General features: G+C 38.7%; 1 protein-coding gene across 2 annotated transcripts in view; it reads right to left on the bottom strand.

Moving 5' to 3' along the window:
• IL6ST (interleukin 6 cytokine family signal transducer) overlaps nucleotides 1-16,469 on the bottom strand; it is a 58,507-nt gene that overhangs the window by 8,698 nt on the left and 33,340 nt on the right. The window contains exons 1-9 of one of the 2 annotated variants that reach the window (XM_050795575.1): nucleotides 15,281-15,340; nucleotides 14,508-14,553; nucleotides 12,074-12,156; nucleotides 10,894-11,104; nucleotides 9,671-9,853; nucleotides 7,139-7,240; nucleotides 6,819-6,965; nucleotides 6,348-6,488; nucleotides 2,041-2,137 (exon numbers count right to left, since the gene is read on the bottom strand). In XM_050795575.1, coding sequence (XP_050651532.1) covers nucleotides 2,041-2,137; nucleotides 6,348-6,488; nucleotides 6,819-6,965; nucleotides 7,139-7,240; nucleotides 9,671-9,853; nucleotides 10,894-11,104; nucleotides 12,074-12,156; nucleotides 14,508-14,553; nucleotides 15,281-15,340 — 1,070 coding nt within the window. Of the gene's footprint in view, nucleotides 1-2,040; nucleotides 2,138-6,347; nucleotides 6,489-6,818; nucleotides 6,966-7,138; nucleotides 7,241-9,670; nucleotides 9,854-10,893; nucleotides 11,105-12,073; nucleotides 12,157-14,507; nucleotides 14,554-15,280; nucleotides 15,441-16,469 lie in introns of those variants that run through there. The other variant, XM_050795574.1, reaches the window with a different exon arrangement.

The raw sequence follows: 16,469 nt of genomic DNA, 5'->3' as shown, positions 1-16,469 counted from the left end.
CTCCTGCCTCAGCCTCCCAAGTAGCTGGGACTACTGGCGCATGCCACCATGCCCGGCTAAGTTTTTGTATTTTTAGCAGAGATGGGGTTTCACTGAGTTGGCCAGGATGGCCTTGATCTGACCTTGAGCCGCCAGCCTCGGCCCCCAACGTGCTGGGATTACAGGTGTAAAACTTCTGCTTTTCTAAAGCCACAGTTAAGACAAAAAGGCGGCCGGGTGTGGTGGCTCATGCCTGTAATCCCAGCACTTTGGGAGGCCAAGGCGGGCGGATCACAAGGTCAGGAGATCGAGACCATCCTGGCTAATATGGTGAAACCCCGTCTCTACCAAAAATACAAAAAATTAGCCAGGTGTGGTGGCAGGCGCCTGCAGTCCCAGCTACCAGGGAGGCTGAGGCAGGAGAATGGCGTGAACTTGGGAGGCGGAGCTTGCAGTGAGCCGAGATCACGCCACTGCACTCCAGCCTGGGCAACAGAGCAAGACTCTGTCTCAAAAAAAAAAAAAAGACAAAGAGCAAAGCATAGACTGGACAAAAGTCTGTAAAACGTATTTAATAATGTTGTAATCAGAACATATAAAGCACTTTTATAGCTCAATTGTAAACAAAATAACCAAATTTGAAAATGGGTAAAATATTTCAATAGACACATCACAAAAGAAAATATGTAAGTAACACATGAAAAGATCCATTACTAGTCATCAGAAAAATTAAAATTAAAATGATATAGTATTACACACTCACTAGAATGAAAGAAGTCTGACAGCACTAAGTGTTGGTAATAATATGGAATACCGTTGGCGGCAATCCAAGATGGTGTAGCCACTGTGAAAAAGTTTGGCAGTTTCTTATAAAGTTGAACATATACTTACCATATGACCCAGCACTCTCACTCCTAGTTATTTGTTCAAGATAAAGGAAAACACGCTCACAGTTTTGTATGTGAATATTCATAGCAACATTATTCATAATAGCTGAAAATTAGAAACAACCTAAACTTCCATAACAGATGAGTCTAAAAGTTTTGATGTATCCATACTACAGAATACTAGTCAGCAATAAAAAGGAAAAAGGTAGGCCAGGTGCGGTGACTCATGCCTGTAATCCCAGCACTTTGGGAAGCCGAGGTGGGTGAATCACTTGAGGTCAGGAGTTCGAGACCAGCCTGGCCAACATGGTGAAACTCCATCTCAACTGTAAACACAAAAATTAGCTGGGCATGGTGGCAAGTGCCTATAATCCCAGTTACTCAAGAGGCTGAGGCAGGAGAATCATTTGAACTCAGGAGGTGGAGGCTGCAGTGAGCCAAGATCATGCCATTGTACTCCAGCATGGGCAACAGAGTGAGACTCCATCTCAAAAAAAAAAAAAGAGAGAGAGAAGTATATGCAACAACATGGATGAATCTCAAAAATATTACGTGAAAGACATACACAAAAGACTACATGCTACTTATTTGTATTTATATAAAATTCTTGGCCATGGCTCATGCCTGTAATCCCAGCACTTTGGGAGGCAGATAAGGGTGGATCACTTGAAATCAGGAGTTCGAGACCAGCCTGGCCAACATGGTGATACCCCATCTTTACTAAAAATACAAAAAATTAGCTGGGTGTGGTGGTGGACGCTTGTAATCCAGCTACTTGGGAGGCTGACGCTGGAGTCTGAATCAGGGAGGCAGAGGTTGTAGTGAGCTGAGATTGCACCGTTGTACTCTATCCTGGGCAACAAGAGTGAAACTCTGTCTCAAAATAGATAAATATATAAAAATTCTAGAAAAGGCAAAACTATCGTTACAGAAAAGCAGATCAATGACTGCCTGGGGTTGGGTTGTGGAGAGGACAGATTATAAAGGAGAACAAGGAAGCTTTATAAAAGTGATGAAAATGTTCTATATTGTGATTGTGGTGGTAGTTATACGTCCGTATGTAATTACAAAAATTCATCAAACTGTACACTTAAAATGGATAAATTTTATTGCATGTAAATTACAGCTCAATAGAGCTGGGAGAAAATGCAAAAATATGAATAAGGGTACTTACAGGTCTCGCTTATTAAAGCAGAACAGCACTCCCAGAAGAGTTGTCAATAGGAACGCTAAGCAAACAGGCACGACTATGGCTTCAATTTCTCCTTGAGCTTAAAAAAAAAAAAAAAGGTGTGATGGGAAATAATTGTTGACACATGCACTAAGGAGATATATAATACAACTTCCCAACCAGACTTGCTGTTGAAAAGATAAAATACAATCCTAATTATTTTTCAAGGTCTCTTCAGACTTGATGTTTTTTACCCTCTTCTGTCTTTGGTAAATCACATCCCAACCATTTATGTCTTTCAGTAACCTGGCCGCATAGCATAAAATGTTGGTTGGGGGATAAAAATGATCAGTGTATTGGGTAATCTACTGGGTAGGTTAGAGCTTTCAAACATAACCATTTGTAACATTTATGATCTGCATTCGGTAGAATCTTAGTAAAAGTTTATCTCTCAGTTCTAATATTGTATAACAGAGAAATTATGTCAGAACAAATATAAATACCGGGTAAAATGGAAAAGCTATAAAAACATAATTGAACTACACATTTAACCTTCTAAAAAAATAAAAATGCACTCTCAGAATTTCTAAGAGTTATTTACCATTTTTCAAAAAGACGACATATCTGATACAGGGCTAAGAATTTTAGGAGCTGCTCAACCGGCATGAGGAGTGGCACAAGTAGGAATAAACTAAAAAGTAAACAAGCCTAAGATCCCTAAATACCACAAAAATCCTCATCTGCATTTAAAAGAGGACTTATTCATCAAATTAATCACTAATTGGGATAATTAATATTGGAGATTTTTTAAATGACTTTCCTGATGGTTGTTTCTGGTTAATTTTGAATTTTAATTAGTCTTTTACAGGAAAAATGTATGAAAGTAATATTGCAGCCATATACTACTCACTTAATTTTATCCTTCCACCACACATATCCCTTTGTAAGTAACTACTATCCTATGAAGCTCGGTAGAAATCAAGAAATCAGATAAATGCTTGAGAATAAACTATGGGTTGGCAAATATTAACTCTTTAAATGCTAAAGATTATATATATGGGTGGACGTATATATATTTATGTGTGTATATATACTGATATATGTGTGTATATATATTGACATGTGTATGTATGTTTGTGTATATATATATATAAAATGCCAAATCTAATTTAGGCAGAAACTTTTATTTATTAAATATCTGCTTTTATGTTTTCAAGCCTGTGCCTTTGCTCATGCTGCTAAGATGCCACCTTCTTCCTATTTGTCCACATATTAACTCAAGGCTCAAGTATTTTCTTCTCCATAAAACCTTCTTTGAAGGTAAAATTATCTATTACTGGTATATTTACATTCCTACTCTATTTACTGTCTACATAGTTCACAGGTTCTCCTTTTTCTGATTTACTTATGCAAAATTTCTTCAACTAAGCTATAAGGTCCTCATTGGCAAGACTCATGCCATGTGAAGAAGCCATAATGGATCCATGAGACTATACATAGAGAACTGAAAAAAGTAGGTTATAAAGTAACACTAAGTATAATTTAATTTTTGGAAAAAATATATACAGAGAAGAGACTAAAAGGATATACAAATATGTTATTTTGGGGTAAGGGACTAGGACTAATTTTTCTTTCTACATTTTACTGTACAGTCTAAATTCTCTATAATGAACACTGTTATAATAAAAAAATGTTAGGCCGAGCATGGTGGTTCATGCCTGTAATCTGGCACTCTGGGAGGCTAAGGCAGGGGGACTGAGGTCAGGAGTTCAAAGCTAGCCTGGGCAAGATAATGAGATTTTATCTCTACCAAAAAATTGTTTTAAACTAGCCAGGTGTGGTGGTGCCTACCAGCAGTCTTAGCTACTTGGGAGGCTGAGGCAGGAGGATCACTTGAGCCCAGGAATTTGAGGTTACAGTGAGCTGTGACTGCACCACTGCACTCCAGCCTGGGAGACAGAGCAAGACTCTGTCTCAAAAACAAACAAAAAATATATATGTGGGTTTTTATGTGTGTGTGTGTATACACATACATATATACAGAGCTCTGTAGAGATGGCTGGTCTCCACAGAAATACGTAAAATATACATTTTTATTTTTTAATTTTTCTCAAGATTATGGTATAAAGTTTTATTTTAAATAACATATCTATTAACATGCCACCATATGGGACCAACCTTATCCCAGAAACTATATTCATTACTGGCCCTAACAGCAGAGCTCAGGATCTTTTTTTATCATTTATTTTATGTAGTCACTCATTCATTTATTCTCTCATTCAGCAAGTATTCAACCAACAAAGCACATGGAACTTACTACTTATCATTCAGTAGGTTGGCACTTGGGGGTGGGGGTTACAATTATGGTAAAATAAGGTAATTTTCTATAATGATTCAAAATGTAGTGGGAACAAGAAAGAATGTTGGTTAAGTTTGCTTTAGGGAAGATACAGAACAGCCAGATGATGAGGTGAAGACCTCACTGAGGGCAACGCACTAAGAAAAGAAAAGTTAGCACAAGGAGCTTGCAGTTGAAGTAAATGATGATGAAAGGGTACGCACAATCAATAGGACTTGACACTCAGCTTATGTGAGAGAAAAATACATTTATTGTAATCACATCTAAATTTCTGGCTTTGGCTAGGAGTTGGATAGTTGTGGCATAGAACGAAGGAGGGGAAATGTATTTGGGAAAGAAAGAGAGGATGGCTAAAGCCATGGACAGAGTTTGAATAGGCAAGTAAGAAAACAGGGTCAAGTGCGGTGGCCCACGCCTGTAATCCCAGCACTTTGGGAGGCCGAGGCGGGTGGATCACGTGAAGTCAGGGGGTCGAGACCATCTTAGCCAACATGGTGAAAACCCATCTCTACAAAAATACAAAAAATTAGCCAGGCGTGATGGTTACTAACCCCAGCTACTTGGGAGGCTGAGGCAGGAGAATCACTTGAACCTGGGAGGTGGAGGTTGAAGTGAGCTGGGATTGCGCCACTGTACTACAGCCTAGGTGACAAGAGCAAAACTCTGTCTCGAAAAACAAAAACAGAAAATAGGGTCAAGAACAGAGCTCTGAGGAAAACAAACCATTTAAAAGTTAAAAGTAGATGCCAGCCACAGTAGCTCACGCCTGTAATCCCAGCACTTTGGGAGGCCGAGGCAGGCACAACACAAGGTCAGGAGATTGAGACCATCCTGGCTAACACGGTGAAACCCCATCTCTACTAAAATAATACAAAAAATTAGCCAGGCGTGGTGGCACGTACCTGTAGTCCCAGCTACTTGGGAGGCTGAGGCAGAAGAATCACTTGAACCTGGGAGGCGGAGGTTGCAGTGAGCCAAGATCGCACCACTGCACTCCAGCCTGGGTGACAGGCTTTTTTTTGGTCTCAAAAAAAAAGAAGAGCAAAAAAGGAAAAGGAGAAGAAAACAACAGAGAAAAAGGAGACTCAGGAGACTGTACTAGTAGAAAAAGTATGGTTAGAAAACCCAAGGGAGGAGGGAGTTTCAAGGATGGAAGGCCAACAGAGTCAAATGTTGAAAGAATAGAAAGGCTGGAGGCAGTGGCTTATGTCTGTAATCCCAGCACTTTAGGAGGCCAAGGCAGAAGGATCACTTGAGCCCAGGAGTTCGAGACCAGCCATCTCTACAAAAAAAAAAACTAGCTGGATGTGGTGGCGCTGGTCCCAGCTACTTGAGAAACTGAGGTAGGAGGATCACTTGAGCCCAGGAGGTCAAGGCTGCAGTGTGCCATGTTCATGCCACTGCACTCCACTGTAGCTTGGGCGACAGAATAAGACCCTGCCTCCAAAAAAAAAAAGTAGAAAAAAGATGAAAACTAAAAAGCATGCAGTAGATATGACGATCAAGAGGTCTTCTGAGTGACACCAGAGAGGTTTCAGTGCAGGGGTAGGGCTGGACCCCTAATTTCAGTATGCTGAAGACTGAGAGGGAGGTATGGAAGTAAAGAATAAAGTGGACTAGTCCTTCAAGTAATCTGTCTATAAAAGAAAGAAATGAGGATAGAGAAGGAAAGAACACACCCAAACCAGTGAAAAAAATGAACCCACTTGGAAAGATATACGAATTCTTTTGGGATTTTCAGTATAGCTGAATACAGTCAGAAGTTGTTAATAAAATACCAAAAAGGTGAGAAATAACACTTTCTATAAAGAAACAACCAACCAAAGCCATATAATATAAAAATCATAATGACTCCAAAGATGTACTTTTTAACACAATTTTAGCACATAAACTAAGTTCATTTCTAATCTAAGTTTGAGAAAGAAAAAAACCAAACTTCATTATTTCTTACCAAACTTTGGGGTAGTAAAAGTGAATTCTGGACCATCCTTCCCACCTTCATCTGTGTATGCTGCCATTCGTACCATGTACAATGTGTCACTAGTCAAAGAGGACAATGTATATTCTGTGTGGGAAGAATCCACATTCACAGCTAGAAGAAATAAAGAACTGTGCTTCATTCAACCATTCAATGCTTTTGCTTAACTGGCCTATATTCGGTATTGTGAAAGTATTAAAGAAGCGAAGTATTTTTGTCAGAAAACAACGTTTATAATGTTCTGACATAATTTTATGTTCTAAAGCACAATGCAGTACTTTTTAAATAAATCCATGAAAACCACCATAAGGCAAATTCTCAGGTGTCTCCTGAGGCCAACATACTATAATAAGATGTATAACATAAGAAGAACAGACTTAAATTAGTACTTAAAAGCTTAAGGAAAAAATAACTGATTCTTAATAACTGATACAGTTTTATTACCGGTTTCATTTCCAATGATGGTTCTATAAAATATAGTATAATTTCTGATAAATCCATTCTGAACATCAACAGGAAGTTGGTCCCACTCTAAGACAGCTTCGTTTTTCCCTACTTTCTTTGTCCGAACAGTAGGTCCTTTGGAAGGTGCTGTAAGAAAGTAAACACATTTGCTAACTGAAAATCATTTAGAATCTAGTAAAATTTCCTTGTCATAAAATTATTTGAACATATGAGATACATCTTTATTCAAAAGTGATAAAATGTGTTTGTTAATACAAAGCCCTAAACTTTTTTTTTCAAAGAAGTGAGTTTGGACTTACGAGCTTGTTTAAGGTATGCCTTTATGGATTCAGGGCTTCCTGGTCCGTCAGCATATACTGGAGTAACTGTTATCAAATAGCATTTGCTCTCTGCTAAGTTCCCTAAAGCAAGAACAGCAGATTAAGCATGTTTTTCCATAATGAAAAAGTCAAGTTAAAACCACAATTTATTTTACATTGTAATTTCATGACCACTTAATTTTCTTTTAAAACTGCAGTTGTCTAAGTACGCATTGCCTTTTGTGTACCGGATTCAAGCTTAATCTCTGTAAAAGTATTGCCAATGCAGTGGATAAAAAAATATATTGTTAAGAATAATGATGGTATTTATATCTGTAATTTATAAAACAACGATCTCAGATTACTCTGGATCTTACAGAGTCTGACAATTTTTGTATGGCTTACCTACAAGAGAGAACAGCCTAAGGAGCAAGATGACTAAACTAGTAAGACCTAGGGGAAAGCACTAATGGCCCTAGTTTATCAGGTGAGTTGGAAAAAAGGGTATCTTAAAAAACTTCCTCGGCCGGGCACCGTGGCTCACGTCTGTAACCCCAGCACTTTAGGAGGCTGAGGTGAGTGGATCACTTCAGGTCAGGAGTTTGAGACCAGCGTGGCCAACATAGTGAAACCCCACCTTTATTGAAAATACAAAAATTAGCTGGACACGGTGGTGGTCCCAGCTGCTTGGGAGGCTGTGGCAGGAGAATCACTTGAACCCAGGAGACGGAGGTTGCAGTGAGCCAAGATCGTGCCACTGCACTCCAGGCTGGGCGGCAGAGTGCCTCTGCCTCAAAAAAAACAAAAACAAAAACAAACTTCCTTTATTTTTATCTTTTTTAGCATGTACCACTAAAATTTTTTTTTATACAGTATATTATCTGTACATATTAGAAAATGTTTTACTGAAATTTATACCTTCAACAAGAATGTATATTCCTTAACTATTACGCATGAAGTTACTTGCTCCTTTATCTTCTTAAACAGTGATTTTACCTTTTCTTGATGACTCAGTATTACCAAAAAATGAACAATTTCTATATTCTACTCTAACGTGATGCTTTTAGGGTTACTGAGCAATATACGACTACCTACCCAAACTTAATGTCTCCACAACCTATGCTAGCTTCTATTTTTTTTGAGATGGAGTTTCATTCTTGTTGTTCAGGCTAGAGTGCAATGGCGCGATCCTGGCTCACTGCAACCTCCGCCTCCCGGGTTCAAGAGATTCTCCTGCGTCAGCCTCCCAAATAGCTGGGATTACAGGCATGTGCCACCATGCCCAGCTGATCTTGTTTTAGTAGAGATAGGGTTTATCCACGTCGGTCAGGCTGGTCTCAAACTCCTGACCTCAGGTGATCTGCCTGCCTCAGCCTCCCAAAGTGCTGGGATTACAGGTGTGAGCCTCCACACTGGCCGCTTCTTTAAAAAGTTTCTATTGGCTCTGAGCAGTGGCTCACGCCTGTAATACCAGCACTTTGGGAGGTTCATGTGAGAGAAATGCTTGAGGCCAGGTGTTGGAGATCAGTCTTTGCAACACAGTGAGATTCCCTCTCTACAAAAAAATAAAATAATTAGCTGAGTGTAGCATGTGCCTGTAGTCCCAGATACTCCAGAGGATGAGGCAGAAGGATCACTTCAGCCTGGGAGTTGAAGGCTGCAGTGAGCCATGATCATGCCACCATACTCCAGTCTAGGCAACAGAGTGAGACCCTGTATTTATTTTTTTAAAAAAAGTTTCTATAGTTATTTCCAGCCTGTTTCCTCCCTAAGCTCTACCACGTTTTTAATTTGATAAAGTCAGTAAACTAGAAAACCAAGCTTATTAAAACTGTATACTAATACTGTGTTATGACTAAAGTTCAAAAACTTTATGGCAGGAATCTCTCTGCTTAGGGCTTTTCTCTAACTAGCCATATTATTCACAGCTGAATTCTAATTATTAATTATCCTTCTTTATCAACAAAAGAACATAAACTGAATTTTTTTCTTTTCAAAGTTGTATCACTTTATAACCACTTAAGCAGCACCGTAACACACAGACTGGAGCGCTATGACTCATTACTTCTGTCCTTTGTTACTACTTCCAATTGAAAGACAAGGAAATCTGAGTTCTAGTTCTGCTTCCCCTATCTGACGGCTCTAAGACATTAAACAAGTCATCCAGATGCTCTAGGAAACTATTTTCTCATCTGAAGAATGAGGGTGTTCGGTACAGAGAACATACAACTATCAACAGCAAAGTTCGGACTATTATATTTCTCTATACTCTGTAGTTTTAGGAGTTTCCCCTTGACGATAAAATCATATTGGGGTACAAAAAGAAGAAAGTATTAACCCCACTCTGTTCATAAAGAGACTGTAATTCAGAGAGGTTAAGTATGACTTGCAGAAAGTCACACATCTAGTAAGTAGTGAGGCTATGATAAACTGGAAGCCTTTTCAATGGACCACAACACTATAAGCAAAATAAAAAGCTGCCTAAAGAGTTAGAAAAAGGATATCAACTTAAATGTTTCTAGTCAGGTATACCTCTTAAATGGGTGCGATGCACAGTACCATCTTCCTGTTGCCAGTCTGCGATACAGGGCGCTTTATCTGATAACACACACCACTCAAGTATATATTTCTTTACAGATTCCCTTGGAGTAGTCCATTCTACCCAAAGCATGTTATCTTTGGGGAATGCTTTAAGATCCATTACAGGGTGAGTAGCTTTAAAACAAAGTTTGAATATTTAAATAATAAGTATTCACAAATTTGAAATTTCCATATTTTACAGTCATTTCCAAAACATGTGGTTTATCAATTTTTGTAGCATATATTTCCTTGCATAAAAGCACTTTATTATAACTTACAGGTAAAGTAGTCGATTAATTTTTAAACTTAAATTTTGCTTCCCCGCTGGGCATTGTGGCTCATTCATGTAATTCCAATACTTTGGGAGGCCGAAGCGGGCAGATCACTTGATGTCAGGAGTTCGAAACCAGCCTGGCCAACATGGTGAAACCCCGTCTCTACTAAAAATACAAAATTAGCCAGGCATTGTGGTGCATGCCTTTAATTCCAGCTACTTGGGAGGCTGGTGCACAAGAATCACTTGAAGCCAGGAGGCAGAGGCCGAGATTGTGCCATTGCACTCCAGCCTAGGCAAAAGGGCAAGACTGTCTCAAAAAGAAAAAAAATTTGCTTTCCCTAAATTCTTCAAATGTTTTGTAAGTTTGTAATTGCAATTTTTCTTCTTTGAAAGCTACAAATAAAACTACAGATAAACATATTTCAGTCGTATGTATACAAAGTTCTCAAAATCTTGAAATAATATTTTAAAAACCAGGTAAGTAACCAGAATATGCTTAAATGAATGAAGTAGCTTACTGTGAAATTTAAGTGAGCATGTAGTGATGGAAATGTTTCTTCCATCCTGATGAAATTTGTCTGCTGACTGATTCCTAAAAATGCAATCATTGGCTGGGTGTGGTGGCTTATGCCTGTAATCCCAGCACTTTGGGAGGCCAGGGGAGATTGTTTGAGCTCAGGAGTTTGACACCAGCCTGAGCAACCCGACAAAACCCAGTCTCTAAAATAAAGAAAATAATCATTATTTATAAAATTTTAAAAATTAAAAAATAAAACAGTGATTATCCCTGATACTGAGGAGACAGTCTTAGATAACTCATGTTTTTTATGGGAGCCCTGTCCATACCTAACCACCACTTTTCCATCCAAGAGTCAGGCTCCATCTCATAGATACAAACCTTGAAAGTCACAGGCAGGGATAGTTAAAACAGCTGCATCTGATTTGCCAACAAGATTTCTTGCTGTTAGGGTTGCTACATAGCGATCATTTGTGAGATTTACTGTCAGTTTTGTGTCATTAACTGTATAATTTTGTAAATGTGATTTCCATCTTGTGAGAGTCACTTCATAATCCAAGATTTTTCCATTGGCTTCAAAAGGAGGCAATGTCTGTAATAAAATAGTTTATTTTTAAAAACAATTTCATAAATCTTGAATAAAAATCAGTTTTTCTTCATATTCACAAATCGTGCCATCATGTCAAATCTCTAAATATTTAACTGCAAAGGATTCACAATCTCATTTTAAATTCGGTTCTGAAATAAAACTAGTACATACTAAATGAAGAGTAAAAGCATGACCTCAACTAAAAGAGGGTAAGTAGCATCATTCTGTTAGCTTTTGGTTCTGTATGCAATTCTGCACTGTGGCTATGTAGGCCTAAATTATTTATTTTATGCTTGAGTATTTTTCTACCTTCTTTTTTAGTATGATCTACTCATGCACTTATCAGCATACATTTTAATTATCACAAACTTTTATTATTTTCTGAGGTACTCCGGAAAATTCCAAAGTACAAAACAACATCCCTCTTCTTATAGAACTTACACTTTCACAGAACTGTAATTAAATACCTGTAAGGTATTATTTGTAGTTCATGAACCTGACTTCTACATAATATATATAAAGCATTACCTTTCTATTTAGTAAAAATAGTAATCAAATGCTTTGCTATTAAGATGAATAAAAATTTATTTAAAAGACCTCCACTCATAATACCATACAAAATACATTTATAAGGGCTGGGTGTGGTGGCTCACCACCTGTAATCCCAGCACTTTGGGAGGCCCACACAGGCAGAACACGAGGTCAAGAAATCAAGACCATCCTGGCCACCATAGTGAAACCCCATCTCTGCTAAAAACACAAAAATTAGCTGGGTGTGGTGGCGCGCACCTGTAATCCCAGCTACTTGGGAGGCTGAGGCAGGAGAATCACTTGAACCCGGGAGGCGGAGGTTGAAGTGAGCCAAGATCACGCCACTAAACTCCCGCCTGGCAACAGAGTGAGACTCCGTCTCAAAAAGAAAAAAAAAAAAAGATTTACAAGAGATAAAGGACTATAAATGTGGTTTTTTACCTTCCACATGAGTTGTACAGTTCTATATCCTTGAGCATGGGATGGATCTATTTTATACCAGAAACTTGGTGCTTTAGATGGTCCTAAAGAAAAGACATAAACTTCTTAAAATAAAAAGGTTTTAACAGTAAAATAAGATTCTGCAAATTATTTTTACTTTGTTCTTAGTACTCTTGCCCTTCAACTGCATGGTGTCTCTACCTCTTTATACCAGCATTTTCCCACCCCAGCATAACACACCGGGCTCTTCCTTTAGTCAGGGTGATAGCCTGATGATTCCAATTATACTGGAACTCTTTTCTAACCTCAAAATTGTAAAGGTAAAAATGTATCCTGAACAACAACTAAATACGCATCATTCTTTCTTATAACTTCATGCTCTTTATTCTGTTTGCGTACTGCACTGTATTCTTGTGTATTTATCTACTTGAATCTCCTGTACCAGCAGCCTTTTCCCAGCCTTCCTGGGTCTGCCTGTCCTCACTTCTGTTTTGTCATCTGTAATTGCCTCTTGATGATCAACACATCACTGCTTAGATTTTATTCAACTCCTCTCTTATTCTATTAAATACCAGGTCTTCTGATTATAAAAATTTTGAAAAATTAGTTTGTATGATTTTTAAGGAAAAAATGAACTTTTTGAAACAAAGTTTTTAACAGTGAAAAATAAAAATGAAACAAATATAAATTGATACTACTTATCGCTGAAAATCAAACTGGAAAATTTACTTAAACACATTGCTTACCCCTAAATATTCATAGGAATAATAAAACAAATTAAGATAAATGTATTAAAATAAGTTTATTACTTTATGTAAGGATGATTGAGAGTGATGGGATGTAATAAAAACAAATGCATAGTATTGTTATGATAATCACTAACCATCTGAAAAAGCACTCCATAAAACAGTGTTTTTTTCCAGAGACAGTGTCTGGCTCTGTTGCCCAGGCTGGAGTGTAGTGGATGACTGTAGTGCACTATAACCTTCAGCTCCTAGGCTCAGGTGATCCTCCCACCTCAGCATCCCAAGTAGCTGGGGTGTGGCCACCATATCCAGCCAAAACATAAATTGTTAAATACCAGTAATTAAATTTGGTTTTAAAAATACCTGCAGTATTTATTTTTTAAAACTTTTATAGTAGCCATTAAATGTAGAGTAGTATATAATTTTTAGCAATAAGTAATATCAACTGACATTTCATTTTTACTTACCATTGTTAAGCTTTTTATTGTAAAAAGTTTGTCTTTAAAAAATCAATGGCATTAACTGGTTTCTCAAAATTTTTATAAATATAATAGCAAGATATGGTAGTCAGTAGAATAAGAAAGGAGTTGAATAAAATCTAAGCAGTGAGGCTGGGTATAGTGGCTCGTGCTTGCAATCCCAGCACTTTGGGAGGCCGAGGCATGTGGTTCACTTCAGCTCAGTAGTTAAAGACCAGCCTGGGCACCAAGGAAAAACCTTGTCTCCACAAAAAAATGCAAAAATTTGCTGGGCATGGTGGCGCGTGCCTGTAGTCCCAGCGACGTTGGGGGCTAAGGCAGGAGGATCGCTTGAGCCTTGGAGGTTGAGGCTGCAGTGAGCCGTATTCATGCCACTGCACTCCAGCCTGGGCAACAGAGTAAGGCACTATTTCCAAAAAACAACAAAAAAATCTAGGTACTGATATGTTAATCATGAAGAGGCAATTACAGACAACAAAACAGAAAGGATAGGACAGGCAGACCAGGAAGGTTGGGAAAAAGGCTGCTGGTACAGAAGTTCAAATACATAAATTCATATGACTACAGTGCAGCACCCACACAGAATAAAGAACATGAAATTACAAAAAAAAAAAAAAAAAAAAAAAAAAAAATGAGCTGGAAATATTTCCTAACATAGAGAGAACCCAGAGACTTCATTCACTCATTGATTTGACAAAGATTATGTACATTTGTCCATTAAAAATGCACACAGGCACTAACCACAATATTGTAAGTATTTCATTAACTCCTCCCCATGTATCTCATTTTAAGGATTCCTGGTTAAGACAAAGCAATCTGGCTGAGGACTCCCAAAGCAGCAATAGCAAAATTGCTTTCTTTCTCAGCATTTATGAGTTAGAGAAAATTCTTAGGGGAGGAGGGTACTTTTCTGCCTTTGACATTCTCAAGTCACATGACCTAAACCTCTAGAAGAGCTGGAAGTAAAGGGATATAGGTGGTAGGGGACTTTTTTCAGCCACAGCTACTGCCACTGATAACTAAGAGATGAGTCTGTGATAGGAAGGTCTCAAAATGAAAAATCTATGCCACAGGATTATTTCTTGAACTTAGTAACATCAGCTGCTTTGCAGTGAAGATCTTACTTTAGACTGTACACTCTTTTTGTGCCTTTTAAATTCTATACCATATACATTATCTATAGGAGAAAAAGGGAAAATAAAAACTAACCAACCAAAATTCCAGGATCAACCGCTTCCCAGGGGCTTATCAAATGCTATTAGAAAAAAAATGAATAAAAGGTATAATACAAATATCTTTTTGATAGTGAGGATCTAAGGTATAGTTTGCTAGACTGTGTGATTTTAATGATTCAGGATGATTCTCTAGTTAGGAGTATCTCTGGAGAAGTCTCCTTGAGTAAAATGTTCTAGACTTATCAACAGTTAAGTCAACGGTTTTCTGATTATCTAAGTCACCATTCCATGATGACTTTTTTTTTTTTTTGAGACGGAGTCTCGTTCTGTCACCCAGGCTGAAGTGCAGTGGTGTGATCTTGGCTCACTGCAACCTCCGCCTCCCAGGTTCAAGCGATTCTCCTGCCTCAGCCTCCCGAGTACCTGGGACTACAGGCGCCCGCCACCACGCATGGCTAATTTTTGTATTTTTAATAGAGAAGGGGTTTCACCATATTGGCCAGGCTGGTCTCGAACTCCTGACCTTATGATCTGCCCACCTCAGCCTCCCAAAGTACAGGGATTATAGGCGTGAGCCACCCCACCTGGCCTCCATGATAATTTAATTAGGTATCAAATAGACTTATACTATCAATGATCCATATTAAATTTTACATCTTAATGTCCTTAAAAATGAAAACATAAAATACTGCAGTTTGAATAAAATGATCACAAACCAAGAAGCAATGAGGCTATATTATTAAAACCAGAACCAATTCACAGATGGAATTCCAATAGCTTTACTTCTTCATATACTTATTTACTTACTATCTTCATAGGTGATCCCATTTGCTTCTTCACTCCAGTCACTCCAGTATCCCTTACCATCTTCCTTCATACAGCAAATCCTAAACACATATTCTGTAAAAGGTTTAAGGTCTTGGACAGTGAATGAAGATCGGGTGGATGCTGTATCTTCAGGGGGAATCTGAAAAAAAGCAAATCAACCAACAGAAAATCTCAATTAGTAAGGTCTTCTAAGTTGTGTTAAAATTTAGAAACTTTTTTTCTGCGGCACAGCCTTGCTCTGTTGCCCAGGTTGGAGTGCAGTGCTGTGATACTGGTTCACCACAACCTCTGCCTCCCAGGTTCACGCGATTCTCCTGCCTCTGCCTCTGAGTAGCTGGGATTGCAGGTACCCACCACCACTCCCAGCTATTTTTTGTATTTTTTAGTATCAACGAGATTTCACCATGTTGGCCAGGCTGGTCTGGAATTCCTGACCTCAAGCAATCCACCTGCCTCGGCCTCCCAAAGTGCTGGGATTATAGACGTGAGTCACTGCGCCCAGCCTAGAAACTATTTTTATTTATTTATTTTTGAGACACAGTCTCCCTCTGTGGCCCAGGCTGGAGTGCAATGGCGTGATCTCAGCTCACTGCAACCTCTGCCTCCTGGGTTCAAGTGATTCTACTGCCTCAGCCTCCCGAAACTATTTTACTGAAACAAGACTAATACATTAAACTCAACCTCTGGAGAGAAATAAGTGTAAGTTAAAAAGCAGTCCAAATCAGTAAAGTTATTAAGTTTGAGGAGTATGGAAACATCTATTATCTTTCCTTTTTTCCCTTTATTTCTTCCACAGGGCCTATAGCTTAGGATTTCTGCAGGAAACAGATGGCACACTCCACTTAGAATAATTCAAGGAGGGCTTCATAAAGGGACTACGTGCAGAGTATATGGATCCTTAGAGAGTGCAGTTAGTACTCTGGTGCTTAGAGCTGTTTCCACCTCTAGGCCCAAAGGGATGAGGAGAAGTACCAGAACCTGAAAGAAGGTCAGCTAGAGAGGGCTGACTTGACAGGCAGTGACCTTAAGTTGAAAGACAGCCAGCCGGGTGCGGTGGCTCACACCTGTAATCCCAGCACTTTGGGAGACTGAGGTGGGTGGATCACCTGAGGTCAGGAGTTTGAGACTAACCTGGCCAACATGGTGAAACCCCATCTCTACTAAAAAT

Source organism: Macaca thibetana, chromosome 6 (assembly GCF_024542745.1).
Source record: "Macaca thibetana thibetana isolate TM-01 chromosome 6, ASM2454274v1, whole genome shotgun sequence".
In the NCBI taxonomy this organism is placed as follows: domain Eukaryota; kingdom Metazoa; phylum Chordata; class Mammalia; order Primates; family Cercopithecidae; genus Macaca; species Macaca thibetana.
This window is presented reverse-complemented; position numbering and strand designations above follow the sequence as displayed.